The sequence below is a fragment of the Micropterus dolomieu genome, linkage group LG07 (genome assembly GCF_021292245.1).
Source record: "Micropterus dolomieu isolate WLL.071019.BEF.003 ecotype Adirondacks linkage group LG07, ASM2129224v1, whole genome shotgun sequence".
In the NCBI taxonomy this organism is placed as follows: Eukaryota; Metazoa; Chordata; class Actinopteri; order Centrarchiformes; family Centrarchidae; genus Micropterus; species Micropterus dolomieu.
The window spans coordinates 12,905,513-12,923,316 of NC_060156.1; the positions used below are offsets into that span (position 1 = coordinate 12,905,513).

The following is a 17,804-nucleotide window of genomic DNA, read 5'->3' on the forward strand; positions in this document are numbered from 1 at the left end:
ACGTAAAGATGTGTTAATAGGTAACCTTGTTTTCTTATTAGCTGCCCAATAATATTGTTTGTGTTACACAATAACAATAATGAGATAAGATCTTGACATTTAAATTTATTTTCTAAACTGGGATGGTGCAAACAGAAGGCCTGCTGACCAGCCCACTGACCACATTAATCCAAACTTTGTGAGTGTAGGCTAATCCAAGCCACTGACCTCCCTCAAATTATTTCCATATATTCAAGGTAGCCTAGATTAAACATAACTTGACATGCTATATTTTTCTGTAGCATAATGTAACTTCAAATGCCGTAGAAGTCAAAGCATGCTATGTTATAAAATCATGGCACATAGTGAAATTCATCAATTAGTTCCTTTTTATTTAAACACACAGTATCCTCCCCCTAACCCTTCACCATATCTGAATTGTGAATTACTTCAGTTGATTATACCTATATTATCCAATATAGATGTTTTGCAGAGTATCAGCTAGATAGTATTTATTATTGGGCTATTAGTAGTAATAGTAGCAGTTATAGTAGGCCTATACATAGCATCGCATTTTATGAAAGGATGACTGCGCCACCTGGAGATACAAAGGCAAAGGGCGTCTCAAATTTAAAGATGGCGTCTACGGCATTGTGTAATTTTTCCCCAGCTTAGTCTCTCAGGCTTCCTACCAGGCTGAGATACCCAACACTGTTTACCAATCATCGCCCAACAAACATTACTAAATAAACAATCAAGGATGTACAAACAATATGAAATAAGGTTGGGATTTGGATATACCAATCAAACATAGTGAAGGAGGCTGGAAACACAAACACAAAGCAGGAACGGCAGGGGAGCCTGAAAGTCAAAAATAAGGGACTCTATTCTGTTCCACACGCATTTGTTACTTAGTTACCGGGTAACACTAACTGAGTTGGTGCAAGATGGCGATAAGACAACGAAAACTGCAATAATATCGTTCTTATAAGTACAATGCAACCCGGCTAAATCAGCAGTAATTTTTACGTTTTAAGTTACTGTTTAAGCACATAGCATCTCATTCAAGATGGAGGATGAAGAAACGATGTTGGTAAGCGAGCATGTTTTAATGCAATGTAAGCGCGCAAGGCTCCAGATAAAAGCGACCTAACGTTACTCACCCAGTCTGAATTAACTATTATAATAACGTTAACGTTGGATTGCAGCCAGTCAGGACAGTGGCAAAATTATGTAGAGACGTTAAGCTAGTAAGTGAGTTTACTACAAATGTGAAAGGAATTTTCTTAAGACATTTCAAAAAATGTACAACATTAATACTAACGTGAGCTTTTGGACGTGGTGAAGAAGGACATCGGCTAACTTAACTAACGTTAATGGCTTTAACCTACTAACGTTAAGTTAGCTAGCGTTAAAATTTAGGCAGCTAAAGACAGGTTTCATCTTTTAACTTTGGTTTCTATGTTACTGTGTTATGTTATTAAAGGGACATTGGTTGTAACTTGCAGCATGTGATAAATAGCGATTAAAAGTTACCACCTGTAAACTACAAACCCCGTGCCTCTTTCTGTTTTCCACAGGCTTTGATCAGGTACTATTGCTATGAAAAGTATTTCAATCACGCTATAAACGCTGCAGCAGCAGCTCAGAGGAAATTCAGCAATGATCCTATCTACATTTTTTTCCATGCATATGGTACTCTTATGCAAGGTAAGTTAAGTGTGACATATTAGCATGGGCCTTTTCTAGGTAGTCTCTGCCATCTGTCATACATGCATTTTTGTCATTACTTTACTGCAGATCAAATTCAAGAAGCCTCAGTCGAGTTGGAAACAATAAGAGATAGCCAAGACTTGTCTCTCTGCACACTAATGGCCCTTGTCTATGCTGAGAAAAAAAAGACAAACCCAGGTAGGCCAGCATAGTCTTTTTTATTTATGTCACAGATGTTTGCCCAGACAGGACACACTTGTTTGTAATATTCTAATAAGAGTCTTTGTATTCACAGACAGAGAAGTAATTCAAGAACTTGATGCTAAGGTCAAAGAGGATCGCAAAAGTGCATCTCCGAAGAGTCTGTACTATGCTGGGATGTTTCTCTGGCTGTTAGGGCGAAATGATAAGGCAAGGGAGTACACAGAGAGAATGATCAAACTCTCCAGTGGCTCTAGAGAGGTGAGATCTGCATTTATGTCTTGTTTTTGAGAATAGTAATACTTTTCCATTGATAATCAAAGTCTTGGAATGTATGTAATGATAAGAGGGGCAGTCTGGCTTCTCCTGTAGACTGTTTGCATTTTTGTAAAATGTAGATTGATATGTGTTGTACAGGGAATAATCCTAAAAGCCTGGATAGATGTGACATCTGGTAAAGACGCCTACGCCAGGAAGGCTGGAAAATACTTTGATGAGGGACTGAAAGAAAGAGCAGATGCTTTTGCCCTAATGGGAAAGGTGAGATAGGAATTAAAAATCCATATTGAATAGTCTTCCTCAGCTGTAATTGAGGAAGAATGTTGCGATGCTGTCATTTCTCACATTTCCTATGCCTCTTACAGTACTTATTGTGTTAGTGTGACTCAGTGTTGCATGTAATGTGTCCCTTGCCATCACAGTGATTTGTGCATGTTTACTGTTTAGTTCAGCTATTCCCATTATCATATGAAATCTCTTGTAGTTCTTTTGGACAGTACAGTAATTGGATTATTCCTCTGTCACTTAAATATTTTTCCATTGTTGTTGTTCCTGATAGGTTTATTACATTTAGACGTTTCATTCATATTAAATAATAGTTATAGTTTTGTACTAGCCTGAGTGTATGATAACACACTCTTGGTGATGTTTGTTTTGTCCTAGGCACAATATTATGAATATCGTCAGAACTACTCCGGAGCATTGGAGATGGTTAACCAGGTCGTTGTTAGTTTTCCTGGGTACTTGCCTGCCCTCATCAAGAAGATGAAACTGCTGCTCAGCCTTCAAGACTGGGAGCAAACCATAGATGCAGCACACAGGTAATTGATGAGGTGGTTGGGAGCTTCCTCCCAAATCATACACAGGTCACATCTCATAGTACAAGCTTATCTGGGCTCTCTTCCCCGGAGGAAGCGTTACAATGTCTCTGGTGAGATCATAAAGCACAAGAAACATTTGTAATCACCACCACGGATGTCAGAAAAAACAGTCTGCCTTTACAAATGGCTTAGCATTCAAGTGCAAATGAAACACTAGTGTGATGCCTCAAACCAGTGCATACTGATTACACCATTGTTTGTGCTTGCCCCTCTGGACCTTGGCCAGTGTCAGACAGCATAAAAAGGCCTTTGAGCCAAAGTGCAGAAGTCTAATACATTTCCAAGGATGTGCTGCTTCAGGTTTTTTGAACAGGAGGAAGTGTGATTACTCAAGTTGCACTGAGTTTTGAGCCGCTGTGGTGCCATCACTGGGATGTTGTGAAGTGGGAGAGGTGCAGGCACCACACAGTATACTCTACATCCTTTGGCAGCCTTCATAATTCCTTTTAGTTTTAATGTTATTTGTCTGGGAGCTCAATACAGTACTGCAGCAGTATCAGATTTTCTATTACTATCAATCAAAGAAATCTAAGCTTATTAAGTGTAGAAGATGGACTTCATTCCCAGCACCTTGTGTCATATTTCAGACTTTTACAGAAGGATAAAAATAACCTGGAGGCACTACGGATGCTAGCTCTACATTCTTTAAGTAGAGATGGAGATATTACAGAGGTAAAGTTCACACTTTCATACTTTGAACTTGCAAAATAAACTTGTAAATACTGACTTTTGTGATGGAGTTGTGGCAAAGTGCTGATCAATTTACAGAAATAGTGTTTATATCTCCCTTGGCAGTCAGTAAAGCAGCTTTCAAACCTCATCAGCAGCTTGGAGATTCTGGAACCACGCAACCCAGAGCTTTTCTACAGGATGTCTCTAGCCTTCACCCGTGTTGTAAGACAATTTTCAGTATTTCTTTAAATTCCTTAATGCTACATTTTTGGTTCTCTTTACTTCTGAAGAGTTTTTTGGAATTTAAGCATTCATGGCTTTTCTTGTTTTTGTTTCGTCTCAGTGTGGGCGAAATGAGAAAGTGATTGAGCAGACGTTTAGGATGGTGGAAAGAGCCTTCTCTGTGGCATCAGGGGACTCAGAATTAGCCACAGAGTTGGGCTACCAGATGGTGATTCAGGGCAGAATCAAGGAGGCTATGAAGTGGTACAAGACTGCCATGACTTTGGATGAGACAAGTGTTTCTGCTTTGACTGGTAATGTGTTACAGTTATTAATATGTTGTCTACATGAAACTACATACCATTTTCAATTTCTGATATAACATTTTTTATTTTGGTTCTGCAGGTATAATTCGTTGCCAGTTGATAGAGGGCCATCTTGAAGATGCAGAACAACAGTTGGAATTTCTCACAGAGATTCAACAATCAATTGGCAAATCAGGGGTAATGTATTTTTAGAAATGCAGACAACATAAAATGTCTTTCACTTTATTAAGAGTATCCTAGAGGAAGAGGCTCATCATGGTTTAGAGTAATTTATTATGCTTTTAAAAAAAGTTTGAAAAGCACTAAACAGGAGCACCTGGCAGGATAGGCAGCAGCTGCGCCTGGCAGTATTCAGTATTTTTTCTTCAATTATTCTTTCTGGGAGACTTTTTGTTTTTTTGCTGGTGTCTTTGATCCAACTTGTCTTTGTGAGGTTTTCTTCCCTGCTATTTTCTTCTACCTCTTCTTATATCCAACAATTTTTGCTTTTCTCCTCCTGTTAATTCATTACTTTTTTCCTTTCATTAGGAGCTACTGTACCTACGTGCCGTTCTGGCAGTGAAAAGGCGCCGGCCCCAGGAAGAGGTGACCAATCTGCTGAATGATGCAGTGGACACACACTTCTCCACACTGCAGGGTTTGCCTCTGGGAGTGGAGTACTTTGAAAAGCTGAACCCTGACTTCCTGTTGGAGATTGTCAAAGAGTATCTTGCACTTTGTCCTGCTAAGGTATGACAAGGATACTCATCGCTATTGGTCCTTAACTAAAAAAAGTTCTTCTTCTTTGCATTAGATTGTACTATTCTTGTTGTAGCCTCCAGCCCAGGGCCAGCCTCCTGCTCCTCAGCTCCAGCACTGTTCCACATTGTTGGATACAGTGGTCAAGATTGTGCCAGGTCTCCCTCAAGGAGTCTTCTTGCTAGCCAAAGTCAGATATCAGTCTGGTGAGCATTGCATTTCAAATATGTTTTGGTTTCTTTTCTGCAAATGCTATTTGAAACTGCATTGCCATTGTGTTCATTCAGGTGACATTGACGCTGCTCAGAGCAGTCTTCAACATTGTCTGGACCAGTGTCCTTCTCATGCTGATGCTCATCTGCTAATGGCACAGATCCATCTGCTGCAGGGTAACTTCACATTGTGTTCCCAGTCTCTTGAACTCTGCCTCAGCCATAACTTTGAGGTAAGATCACCATCGACATGGACAGTATTATTGGCTGCTAAATGTTTACAAGACAGTGTGCATTCAGGCTCTTATTTGGCCCACGGCAAATGTACAGATACATTGCAGCTCTGCCTCCTTTATCTGTAACATTCAGGAGCATGTCAGCTTGTCCTCATAGGCAAGTAATATAGAAAAGGATTTAGGGGACAGGAAGAAGAAAATCATATTCAGTAATTGTACTTTGTCTCCACAGAGAGGAACTTTAAAGATATTGTCGGCAGTGACAAGATTATCTGTGTGTATTGCTGAATGCCAACAAACAATTATGTAGTCAGGTTTGAGCTTATTAAAAACTGCAGTGGTTTGAGAGTGAGTTAGGTTAATACAGAATCAATGTCAGTGTCATCAGTGACAGATAAGCTGGATTGGGATGATCAAAATGACGTTAATGTTATTTCTTGCTACAATCACAAACTCAACCACAGAATTATTAAAAAACCTGGACAATATTAATATTGGTCAACGACAGGGATCGCATGTGTGAATGGGTCATGACTTCTTGTCCATTCCAGATTCGAGAACACCCGTTGTACCACCTGATCCAGGCTCAGGCTAAGAAGAAAATGGGTGAGCTGGCGGAGGCTATTCAGACACTGCAGATGGCCATGAGTCTTCCAGGTGTCCGCAGAGCTGGATCCACGTCCAAGTCTAAGAACAAGAAGACTGAGCTGAGTCCTGCTGACTGTGTCTCTGTCTTCTTGGAGTTAGCTGAGGCCCTGTGGCTCAACGGAGAACAGGTAAAACAGTGGGTTTTGCTGTCATTACACGATACCCTCTCGTTTATTTGGAAAGTACTCTTTAAAGCACTCTAGATATTGTTCTTTATGGTTTATGTGTAATAGTGTTGTATTGTACTCTGCTGTGAGTACTTTTTAATGGTTTCATCCCAATAGTGTCGTTGGGTTTTCACATATATAATCGTCCTTGAAGAAAAACATGCAGTGTAAAAATGCGAATGCATTTAAAATTTCAGCATGAAGCAGCAAAGGTGATGCAGGATGCCATCAATGAGTTCTCGGGAACCCCTGAGGAGCTGCGTGTCACTATTGCCAATGCAGACCTGGCCCTGCTGCGTGGTGACACCGAGCTGGCACTGAGTATGCTCAGAAACATTACCCCAGAGCAGCCCTACTATGTCCAAGCAAAGGAGAAAATGGGAGACATATATCTGAACCACAGAAAAGAGAAACGTCTCTATGCAAGCTGTTACAGGTAAGCAGTAAATTTGGATCTGAATGAACAGACAAAGCATACTGAAATCTTGAAGTGATCTTGATGTAAGATAGTGGCTAAACATATAAGCGACTATACTTAATGCATTGTAAATGTTTGTCTGAACAGTAATGGCTGAAACTTAAACATATGACTCTTGGATATTCAGCCACAGTGCACCAACCTTCTTCCAGCCGAGTCTGTAGTAGGTTTTAGAAGACCACAAACATAAAGTAAATCAAATAAGATTTTTAAACAAAGCCATTCATGAAATGAAGATGAAATGTGCACAATTGCCTCTAGTCTTCTGCTGGTCTCTGATGCTACTTGTATTAGCAGCTGAGATGTAGTAAAGCATGACGGAACTGCAGACCAGCAGAGGCCGGTAGACTGTATGTCTAGATAATGAAGATAGTGATATCTCTGTCTTTCCTCCAGAGAAATAGTGGAGAAGCTGCCCAGCCCTCACACATACCTCTTACTAGGTGATGCCTACATGAACATTCAAGAAGTAAGTGGGAAATATAATCCATGATCATATTTTTATTCCACAACAGTTGATTTGTGTGGAACTTGGAATGGCTTTAAAAGTGTGATGTACTTCAAATAACCACATTTTTGTGGTATCTTGTCTAATACTAGTTATGTTTTGATCAAGTCTTTTATACCTATTACAAAATAGCTAAACTCAAAGGTGTAATGAAAAGTTGTCCATTATAGACAGATTATAAATAGAAGAGTTATAGAAATGTGTAGCCTCTGTGTAAAGTAATCACTATTGTTCTGAGTCTTATTATACATTCTTGTTTGTACCATTCAACTAAAGGAGCCTCGTTGTTTTCAGATCTTTTCCCTTTGTCTGCGCTGTGTTGGATCTGTAATGAAGTTCATCACCAAGGTCTTACCTTAGATGATTAGTCTAAAAGGAACACAAGGCCTCTCTCTTCCAGTCCATGCCCTGCAGTTGAGAGCAGTGTAATGAAACAGAATATCAATGGAGATGCGTTGCTGTAAATTATAGAAAACACAGAAGGAAAGCTCCACAAGACTACTGCACATATTTCTGAATGAGGAGCCTTTTAATGACAGGTCAGGAAAAGACCACATTTCTGGTGGAGGAGTAAGCAATCGAACTGAGATGTTATATCGTGAAACATCATCTACAATTTGCTAAATATTGTTTAGACACAGGGTGTCCCCATTTTTAATAATCAGACAGAGTGAGTATCTCAAAGACTGAATTAGTGCGACTTAGTTGTCAACACCTTCACTGGCATTAAATGAGCAAGTCTACTTCCACTTCTTGGCAGAGTTCAAATGCAGTAATCTCAATACTTCGGCCTACTGTCAGTTTCCCATGTGTCCTGGAAAACCTGGAAAATTGTGGACACCTTTTCAAGTCATCATCTTAAATATGAGAGGATAAGTTAAATGTCTCAGGAAAATAATGTGTTGTGAGTAAAGAGGGAGTGCAAACTGTTTCAAGTCCTGCAACAGAAATCAGCTAAAACTGCTATGTTTAGGACTAGAATCAATTATTAATTACCTACGGCATGGTAGTTCAAAGGGGATCATTGAGCAGCACACCTTCCAACAGAAGCTTTAACAAAAATAATAAACAGTTTATTACTAGATCAGAACTACAGTAGAAGATTGTCACACTATATTTTATGTAGGCAATATAAAGGAGGAAACAGGATTAATAGTTACCACACAATGTTTCACCCAAAGGTAAAATAATAATAATCAAACGTGTTAGACTTCTTGTAGATTATTTATAAAAACTTCACGCCGACAACAACTTGTGACACCACATATCCTCTGATGTGTTTATCCTCAGCCAGAGAAAGCCATTGAGGTTTATGAGCATGCTCTGAAGAAAAACCCCAAAGACGGCGCTTTAGCCAGCAAGATTGGGAAAGCCCTGGTGAAGACTCATAACTACATCAAGGTTTGTGTTGTGCACTCATTTGAAGATAAACACAATTCACTCAGAAAAAATAACCGGTGTTGACACAAGACTGATGTCACACACAGGCAATAAATTACTATGAAGCAGCCCTGAAGACTGAGCAACAGAACTTCCTGCGCTATGACCTGGCTGAGCTGCTGCTGAAGATGAAGCAACATGAGCGCTGTGAGAGGGTCCTGCATGAAGCTCTGGCCCATGAACCAGGTACTTAAGACGCCACAGTATTTCACATACGTCAGGCCTGATGTCAAGCAGCACAATGAGTAAGAATAGTCTTAATGATAGTTTGTGCACAGACATGATGCAAAACATGCTCAACTATAAATAACTAAATGCAAAGATGGAAAGAAAATATTTGCAAATATTGTTTTTGGCAATGGCAAACTGCTTTGAATTGAATGCAAATTTTAACGTCTCTTAAATATGTTTTGGGAAATGTTTACTGGTTGTTTATAGTTGTTTATTGTTTTGTTGTGTTTCTAACTTCTAACCTACCCAGTGAATGAACTGCTGGCACTCTCAGATGATTGCCGTTATCTGGTCCTGTTAGCAAAGATCCAAAATAAGGTTGACAAAAATGACGAAGCTTTACTTTCCCTACAAAGAGTAAGTGGCTCCACTTATGTGTGTGTGTGTGTGTGTGTGTGTATTATATATATATATATATATATATATATATATATATATATATATATATATATATATATATATATCATGAGATATATATATATCTCATGAGATATATATATATATATATATATATATCATGAGATATATATATATCTCATGAGATATATATATATATCATGATATGCATGATATACATCATGCATATCATGCACACTGTTTTATATTTCAATATTCTTTTAATTGTTCCTACAGAGATGATAAGGATGATGCTAATTGTTGTCTTGAAAATGAGGTTGTTGATGAGGTTTTTGCTGTGTATAGGCACGGGATGTGCAGGCCAAGGTGTTGAAGCGAGTGCAGTTGGAGCAGCCTGACGCTGTCCCCATGCAGAAGCAGCTTGCTGCAGAGATCTGCGCTGAGATCGCTAAACACTACACAAGTCAGAGGGGCTATGAGAGAGCAGTCAAATTCTACAAAGAAGCTCTTGTGTATTGTGAGACCGATCGCAAGGTCAGTGCAGCTGAATCAAAAACGTCCTGTGTACTCAACTGCAGCTGTGGTTAACAAGTACTGGCATCTTTTAGAGTCTGGTGCTTGTGTTTTTGAAATTTTGTGATCTTAGTGAGTGGTCTGATGTATCTACATGATTCTACCAAGAACGTAGTCCCATGAATTCAAATGAATGCACTCCCTGTTCATAGGTAATGCTGGAGTTGGCACGGTTGTACCTTACTCTAGACGAGGTTGATGCGTGCCAGGACCAATGCAGCATCATTTTGAAGAATGATCAGTTTAATGAAGATGCAACCCTGGTTTGTTCTGTCTGTATTTCACCACAGTTTTAACCATACCCTTTTATGGAACTAATTCATTAAGTTATATTACACATATGTTTGTCCTTTAGATGATGGCTGACATTATGTTTAGGAAGCAGGACTATGAACAGGCAGTTTTCCACTTTCAGCAACTCCTGGAGCGTCAACCAGGTACAACAGAGCCACGTTTCAAACACCGATAATTTGATCTTCTCTACACGGAAAGCATAGTAACTTACACCTGTTGCTTTCAGACAACTACCTAACACTGTCACGGCTTATTGAATTGCTGAGGAGGGCTGGGAAGTTGGAAGAAGTTCCCAGATTTGTTGATATGGCGGAAAAATATTCTTCCAGGACCAAGTTTGACCCTGGGTTCAACTACTGCAAAGGACTTTATCTTTGGTAAGTTTGGAAAAGTCTTTCCTTGGAATAAAGGCGACATCTGTTTTAAGATAAGTGACTAAGCTTGCTCTTGATGCTCAGGTTCACAGGAGAACCTAATGATGCTCTGCGACACTTCAACAAAGCACGGAAAGACAACGACTGGGGCCAAAACGCTGTCTATAGCATGATTGAAATCTACCTAAACCCTGACAATGACATCATAGGAGGAGAAGTATTTGAGAATTTAGATGGTGAAATTGGGTGAGTGGCAGTTGGAACATACTAAGAGTATGTGTGTATATCCCTTTAACCCACAGACTTACTTCTAATGCTCACCTCCGTCTCTCATCAGGAACTCCACAGAGAAGCAGGAGTCCGAGCAGCTTGCTGTGAGAACAGCTGAGAAGCTGCTGAAGGAGTTAAAGCCTCAGACACCAGGTGGACACACACAGCTCCGCATCCTGGAGAACTACTGCTTTCTGGCAACTAAGCAGAAGGCCAATGTAGAGAAAGCCCTCAGTGTTTTCACTGAGATTGCAAACAATGAGGTAAGTAAACTCCAGATGGTGTGCATGAGTTACATCACTCTCTCTTGTGTAAATATAGCCACACCAGGAAGCATGCATTATTTCATACTCTCTCTTAATGTCAGTCATTCCATTTGGTCATAAAGTGCACATTACACTGCATCAGGCTGAATTTTAATGGAGTGTGCACAGTATATCATTGCTTGTACAGTTGTAGTTTTTTTTGTGAATTTTATTTGTTAGATTTTAACATTATGTTTTCTTATTTAACTTTATGTACTGAAGTGAGGTCGGTGTGGTTTTGCTGTAAACAAATGGAAATGGGATAGTGGGGGAAGAGTTGTCAGATTCATCCCATCTAACCAGGATTCTTTGATTGAATTCAGAAAGACCATGTGCCGGCACTGCTGGCCATGGCGACAGCTTATATGATGCTCAAACAAACTCCCCGCGCCAGGAACCAGCTCAAACGCATAGCTAAGATGAACTGGAGCATTGTTGACGCCGATGAGTTTGAGAAGAGCTGGCTGCTCTTGGCAGACATTTACATCCATTCGGGGAAGTATGACATGGCCGGGGACCTCTTAAAGAGATGCCTCAATCATAACAAGGTCAGCCTGAAAATATTGTCACCGCTTGAATATGATGTGGTTCACAAGGTAGTGCAATTCTTTTAAAAAAAACTTTACCCCTTATTTTTGGAGGTTTGTGTTACTTTATAATGTAGTGGCCGTACTTTATGTAAATTTCATTGTGATAATAATTGCCCTTTTTTTCCACAGTCATGCTGTAAAGCTTATGAATATCTGGGCTACATAATGGAAAAAGAGCAAGCATTCCGTGATGCAGCACTCAACTATGAACTGGCTTGGAAATATGGAAATCGAACTAACCCAACTATTGGTGTGTCAACCAAAATCACAGGTCCAGTTCTATTTATAAGGACGAAAAGGGATTATGAGAAGTATTTTTCTAACATGGAATATCTGTTTTTTATATCAGGATACAAGCTTGCTTTCAACTACTTGAAAGCAAAAAGGCACGTTGATGCTATAGATGTGTGTCACAAGGTGAGCCACCTGTGGATGTTTACAGTTTGACAGATTAGATCTGTTTTTATCCCGTGAAATCATCTTTGCTTCCGTCCACAGGTTCTGGCTGCTCATCCGAATTATCCGAGAATGAGAAAGGACATCCTGGACAAAGCGCGTGCTGCTCTGAGATCTTAGTGTTGGAACTGTGTGAGAGAGAGAGAGAGAGAGAGACAATATTTCTGTAAGAGAATTAGTTACTTTGATTGAATCCACTTTTATTGTTTGGCTTTTACTGTCAAGTTAAAAGATTGTGCAGTTATGTGTATTATTTCTTTGGGGAAAACCCCTTGAACACATTGCTATGTACATTTGTTTTGAGTATATGAATAGTTGGGTGCTGGCAAACCTGAGAGGAAACAGTGCAGAGGGGTTCGGGCACACACTCAGCTGAAAGCTTTTTCTTTCCTTACAAAGCCAAACTCCACAATAATTCTGATTTTGTAGCATAGGAACAATGGGGTCTTGCAGAAGGGCACTTTCTAAAGAACATTAAAGCTTCTTTTATCAAAAATTTAAATGGCCTCACATTTCTGTTAGACAAACTATTTTTTATTTTATACATGACATACATGTTGTCTTTGAAATGATATAGTATATTTATGTGGAAATCAATATTAAAATGTTTTATCTTGTGATGAATATTATAAGGATGTAGATAAATGTATTTGTTGCTTTTACATTTCTATTTTAAAATAAAATTATTTAGAAATATGGTGGTGGCTTTTTGACCTTATTGTTTTCTCAAGATTGAATTGATGCGTTTAGAAGCATAATGCCCCCTCCTGATTAAGACAATTTATATCATCAGCATCCCCACAGACAGTTGCCACATAGACATTTACAAGCGTGACTGGAGGGGGGAATGTAGGGCACTCTGAACATTTTAATGCACACAAACTGGATGCCTGCCGTGGATAGGAAGTGCTGGGGAACACAGTCACTACAGATGGAGTCACTGTGCAAGTCAAAGGCAGAGAGACTTCAAACTGGGCACCAGAGCAGGCTCCCTGCGGCTGGAATCCACGTCTCGACTCCTTCAACCATTCAACTCTTTATGAAGACCATCCGCTGTGGGGAACCTGGGGAATTAAAGGACTAGATAAACTACAGTGCCCGGTGGTGAGTGTCAGTTTTTACAACTTGTATCAGTAGTAAGGAAAGCTCAGATGTGATTAATAATCCAAGCAGCTCCCAAGCGAAACGACGCCTCACTTTTCCAAATGCAAGCTTGACCATGTGCGTTTTCCCTCAAGTTGACGCTGTACGTGCAAGATGTGGTTGTTTTCTGAGAGACCCTGATTGGACGCGGTGGGCTGTGTGTGTGGGGTATAGCGCATTCCTCCGTTATTTGTAACCCAGCAACTGCCCCAGTGAATGACCAGTTGAACAAATCCTATTAATGACACCATTTTTGAACCGGAGGAACTCCGTGGAGAACACAGTCTGCAGATTGCTATTCCTGAAGACGAAGTGACTGCAGACTAACTTTCGCGCAATAGGCTAACAGGTTTGCCACGAAAAATGTTGATGCAGCTGTGATTTTGGCAAATATTATCCTACTTTTTTTTTAACAGGACAGAAGTCAGGCTATAAGGCAAATAGTGAAACCGCCAAACGTGTTGATTGGATCACTTCTAACTTTTCTCACATATATTCCAGGTATGGATTTTGACACGCAGAAGCCTCGTCTGCGCAGGCGCGCCAACACTTCTCCTCCCTCTACCTGAGAAGAGCTCACCTGGCTCCAACGAGACGGAAGTTTTGTGAAGGCAGAACAGAGAGCAAATCCTTTTGTCTCCGCGAAAGGTTTCTTTGGACTTACAGCAACAAAAATATGATATCCGGGGAAGCAGGATGCCATTCTTTGAGTTTTACAAGAATAATTTAAAGTGCTTTTTTAACCTGAATCTGTAGTTAAGTGACTCATGGTACGTGGTGTTTTTTCTCTGAAGGAATCCAGAGCACGGGTTGGTTTTCTGATTTAAATATGTGATTTGTAGATAACAGCAGGCTACTTTTATCTTAACTATGAACTGCAACTTAAGTGATTTATTTGATTTCAATGACAAAAAGTTGGAAAAACTGCTTTAAACACTAAGATGTAAATGTAGTGACAAGTATTGGATCACTATGTTGCCTGTGTTTTTTTCTGAAACCCCAATGTTTTAAATTGGATAATTACATCAGTGCTGCTTAATCATCATTAAACATCTGGATATATTTATTTATTATAGCTGAACCTCAGTCCAAAACCAGCCTGCTCTCTGTTGAAGAAGAATGACAGCTCTGCGCAGAGTTCTCCGAAGGCGACTGCATCCACTTAAACTTGTTATAGTGGCCCTTGTCTTTGTTACGTTTGTGTTCTTCATACAATGGGAAGTGGCGAGCCAAAATCAAGAGGAGGACCCGTGGCTGAAGGATATCGTAGTGAAGCGGGATGCCATGCTGGGCATGGTGATTGGAGCTGTCAATAACTTCAGGGTTGCAATGCCAAAGATGCAGATCAGAGCCCCGGTGCGGCAGCAGGATAGTGCAGACAGCGTGTCCTGTCTGCCAGGTCACTACACTGCTGCTGAGCTCAGGCCAGCTCTGGAGCGACCACCTCAGAACCCCGTTGCTCCCGGAGCAGCTGGGAAGCCTTATCACACAGACTCACTGAGCCCTGAAGAGCAGAAGGAGAAGGACAGGGGTGAAGAGAAACACTGCTTTAACCTTTATGCCAGTGACCGCATCTCCTTGAGCAGAGACCTGGGCGCAGACACAAGACCACCAGAGTATGTCACTTTGTACAATCTTTATGCTTTTGGTGATGCTGTGCAAAAATCCTTCATGTTTATAAAAAAGTGAACACAGTTGAGCTAATTCCATTTACCAAATTATTTTGATTTAGAAACAACATGTAAATTGCACCACCTAGTGGTTTCAGCTTTGGTGCTGAACAAGAAGTACTCTTCCTTTACTATTACAAGGACTCCATGGATTGAGTCACTGGCCCAGAATTCACCTAAAAGTCACACACTGAAAAACACCCACACAGATCAGTGTAATATAGACAGGGCAGTGCAAAACTGACTGTCTAACCCAAACACATTCATCATATTTGCTTTTTGCAACTGAGGAAAGTCTCAGGCAGAAACCACAAGAGATGATTGTTCTGACTGGGACTTTGTTTAAGCATGCCTGCCCAGTTACTGTGGCCAGTTCAGAAAAGAGCACAGTTATGTTTGGCTAGCTACAGTACATCCAACTGCATGTAAGTCCAAGTATATGTCAGTACATGACACAGACATAAAGCCTGTCCATGTACTGGCTATCTTATTTGAGTGAATTACAAAGTCTCTCCCACTCTGATGTGGCAGGTATTTCAAAAGGCTGCCACACATGCAGTGTCACAGCTGAAATGGACACCCCACGGGGGAGAGTCTGCAGATGTAATAACTAGACTATTGTGCCACTCAGGAACTGTACAGGACAGTCAGATCTTTGTGCTATTTTTCCTTCTCGCTGCAGATGTATTGAACAAACCTTCAAGCGATGCCCCCCCTTGCCAACCACCAGTGTGATAATTGTGTTTCACAATGAGGCTTGGAGCACTCTGCTAAGGACAGTATACAGTGTCCTCCACACCTCCCCTGCCATTCTCCTCAAAGAGATCATCCTGGTGGACGACGCCAGCGTGGATGGTAAAATTCAATAGGGCCCTTCAGGACCGCCCTGCTCTCTTTTGGGTTCGATTTCATGCAGCATGTTGGGTGGGCAGCTCTTTGCTGTGCCACGAAATGTGCAGACAGGAGCTCCCTGCTCCTACTGTGGCCCATGAAGTGGGTTACAACAGGAAGCGAGGGGCTAGTGAATACTTTCCTAAGAGGAATTAGCAGTGGCTGTGCTTAGAAATGAGTCAGAGTTAACTCTTGTAAACAGTTTGATGTAGGAAGGAAACAAAATGCTTAAAGAGGAGAGAGATTTCTGGGAATGCAGTCCATCTGACAATCTAAACTCAGTAATTTGTTTGGAGCAGGCCACAGATGGAGGTCATGTCCGATGTTAAAGATGAAAGGAAGACAACTTTGTCCTTTTTCATTTGTTTATGTTCCAGGCTGAGTGCTGTGAATATTATTTATTTACACTTTATCAATAATCTTTATGAGACAGTTTATATAAGACCATGCAAGATTCACTCGTATATATCATTTCATCAGATTTTTCAATACTTATATTCTAAGTCACTAACTTTACCATCCCATACTTTCAGATGTGTTGAAGGATGAGCTTGATGCGTATTTGAAGCAGCTGAGCATTGTCCGTGTTGTGCGCCAGAGAGAAAGGAAAGGACTCATCACCGCTCGGCTGCTGGGTGCCTCCGTGGCCACTGGCGACACGCTCACCTTTCTGGACGCCCACTGTTAGTCAACACAACTTATATTACTCACACATTAAAACCAATTGCATGCTAGACACACCCTTACTTACACACCCACTGCTCAACAACCCTGATGTTTCCTAATGTTTTGGAATGTAAAGCCATGGCTTTTGTTAAGAAAGATGTTGTGACACAGTGTCTGATTTGTGTGTGTGTTGAATGACAGGTGAATGCTTTAATGGGTGGCTGGAGCCTCTGCTGGCCAGGATAGCCGAGAACTACACTGCAGTAGTGAGTCCAGATATAACCACTATTGATCTCAATACTTTTGAGTTCATGAAACCGTCCCCATATGGCCAGAACCACAACCGGGGAAACTTTGACTGGGGCCTTTCCTTTGGCTGGGAGAGTCTTCCAGATCATGAGAAACAAAGGAGGAAGGATGAAACATACCCTATAAAGTAAGTGTGCATGAATATAGAATATCAAACTTATACTATATAAATTCTTGCTTATTTTAAGAAATCATTAAAAACCTTTTCTTTCTCTATAGGACTCCCACATTTGCTGGTGGGCTCTTCTCCATCTCGAAAGAGTATTTCTACCGTATTGGAAGTTATGATGAGGAAATGGAAATCTGGGGTGGCGAGAATATTGAAATGTCATTTAGGGTAAGATATCACTAAGCTGTCATTCTGGATGTGCAGCATTTTTCATGCCTGTTTGCCTGTTGAATCATACCAGTATCCAAATGGCTGTATAGGCTTGTCTAACTGCATGCCATTATCTACAGTGGGTACGGAAAGTATTCAGACCCCTTTAAATTTTTCACTCTTTGTTTCATTGCAGCCATTTTCCAAAAATCCAAAAAGTTCATTTTATTTCTCAGTAATGTACACTCAGCACCCCATCTTGACAGAAAAAAACAGAAATGTAGAAATTTTTGCAAATTTATTAAAAAAGAAAAACTGAAATATCACATGGTCATAAGTATTCAGACCCTTTGCCGTGACACTCATATTTAACTCAGGTGCTGTCTATTTCTTCTGATCCTCCTTGAGATGGTTCTACACCTTCATTTGAGTCCAGCTGTGTTTGATTATACTGATTGGACTTGATTAGGAAAGCCACACACCTGTCTATATAAGACCTTACAGCTCACAGTGCATGTCAGAGCAAATGAGAATCATGAGGTCAAAGGAACTGCCTGAAGAGCTCAGAGACAGAATTGTGGCAAGGCACAGATCTGGCCAAGGTTACAAAAAAATTTCTGCTGCACTTAAGGTTCCTAAGAGCACAGTGGCCTCCA

General features: G+C 40.5%; 2 protein-coding genes across 5 annotated transcripts in view; both read left to right on the plus strand.

Moving 5' to 3' along the window:
- Positions 1-892: 892 nt before the first annotated feature.
- Positions 893-12,848, plus strand: ttc21b (tetratricopeptide repeat domain 21B). Its single transcript, XM_046054903.1, has 29 exons — positions 893-1,072; positions 1,560-1,689; positions 1,780-1,890; positions 1,988-2,154; positions 2,311-2,433; positions 2,836-2,993; positions 3,641-3,725; positions 3,849-3,947; positions 4,069-4,261; positions 4,353-4,450; positions 4,802-5,002; positions 5,088-5,217; positions 5,299-5,456; positions 6,011-6,235; positions 6,472-6,710; positions 7,149-7,221; positions 8,551-8,661; positions 8,748-8,886; positions 9,182-9,288; positions 9,634-9,822; positions 10,014-10,124; positions 10,217-10,298; positions 10,382-10,532; positions 10,614-10,775; positions 10,867-11,062; positions 11,428-11,652; positions 11,824-11,944; positions 12,044-12,111; positions 12,193-12,848. Exons 1-29 carry the CDS (start codon positions 1,049-1,051, stop codon positions 12,268-12,270), a joined length of 3,954 nt encoding a protein of 1,317 aa, XP_045910859.1. The 5' UTR covers positions 893-1,048; the 3' UTR covers positions 12,271-12,848.
- Positions 12,849-13,064: 216 nt separating this feature from the next.
- The window catches only part of galnt3 (UDP-N-acetyl-alpha-D-galactosamine:polypeptide N-acetylgalactosaminyltransferase 3 (GalNAc-T3)), a 9,626-nt gene continuing 4,886 nt past the window's right edge, over positions 13,065-17,804 (plus strand). Inside the window, exons 1-7 of one of the 4 annotated variants that reach the window (XM_046054906.1) lie at positions 13,065-13,254; positions 13,795-14,102; positions 14,370-14,909; positions 15,646-15,818; positions 16,388-16,537; positions 16,722-16,956; positions 17,049-17,166. In XM_046054906.1, coding sequence (XP_045910862.1) covers positions 14,413-14,909; positions 15,646-15,818; positions 16,388-16,537; positions 16,722-16,956; positions 17,049-17,166 — 1,173 coding nt within the window. In that variant the 5' untranslated portion in view covers positions 13,065-13,254; positions 13,795-14,102; positions 14,370-14,412. Of the gene's footprint in view, positions 13,255-13,483; positions 13,643-13,794; positions 14,103-14,369; positions 14,910-15,645; positions 15,819-16,387; positions 16,538-16,721; positions 16,957-17,048; positions 17,167-17,804 lie in introns of those variants that run through there. The other 3 variants (XM_046054904.1, XM_046054905.1, XM_046054908.1) reach the window with 3 other exon arrangements.

Excerpts from the sequence above, each read along its gene's own strand:
- ttc21b (XM_046054903.1), top strand. The coding sequence starts at position 1,049 with ATGGAGGATGAAGAAACGATGTTG. Across the intron at positions 4,451-4,801 it reads AATCAATTGGCAAATCAGGG|GAGCTACTGTACCTACGTGC; the intron begins GTAATGTATTTT and ends TCCTTTCATTAG. Across the intron at positions 10,299-10,381 it reads ACTCCTGGAGCGTCAACCAG|ACAACTACCTAACACTGTCA; the intron begins GTACAACAGAGC and ends TGTTGCTTTCAG.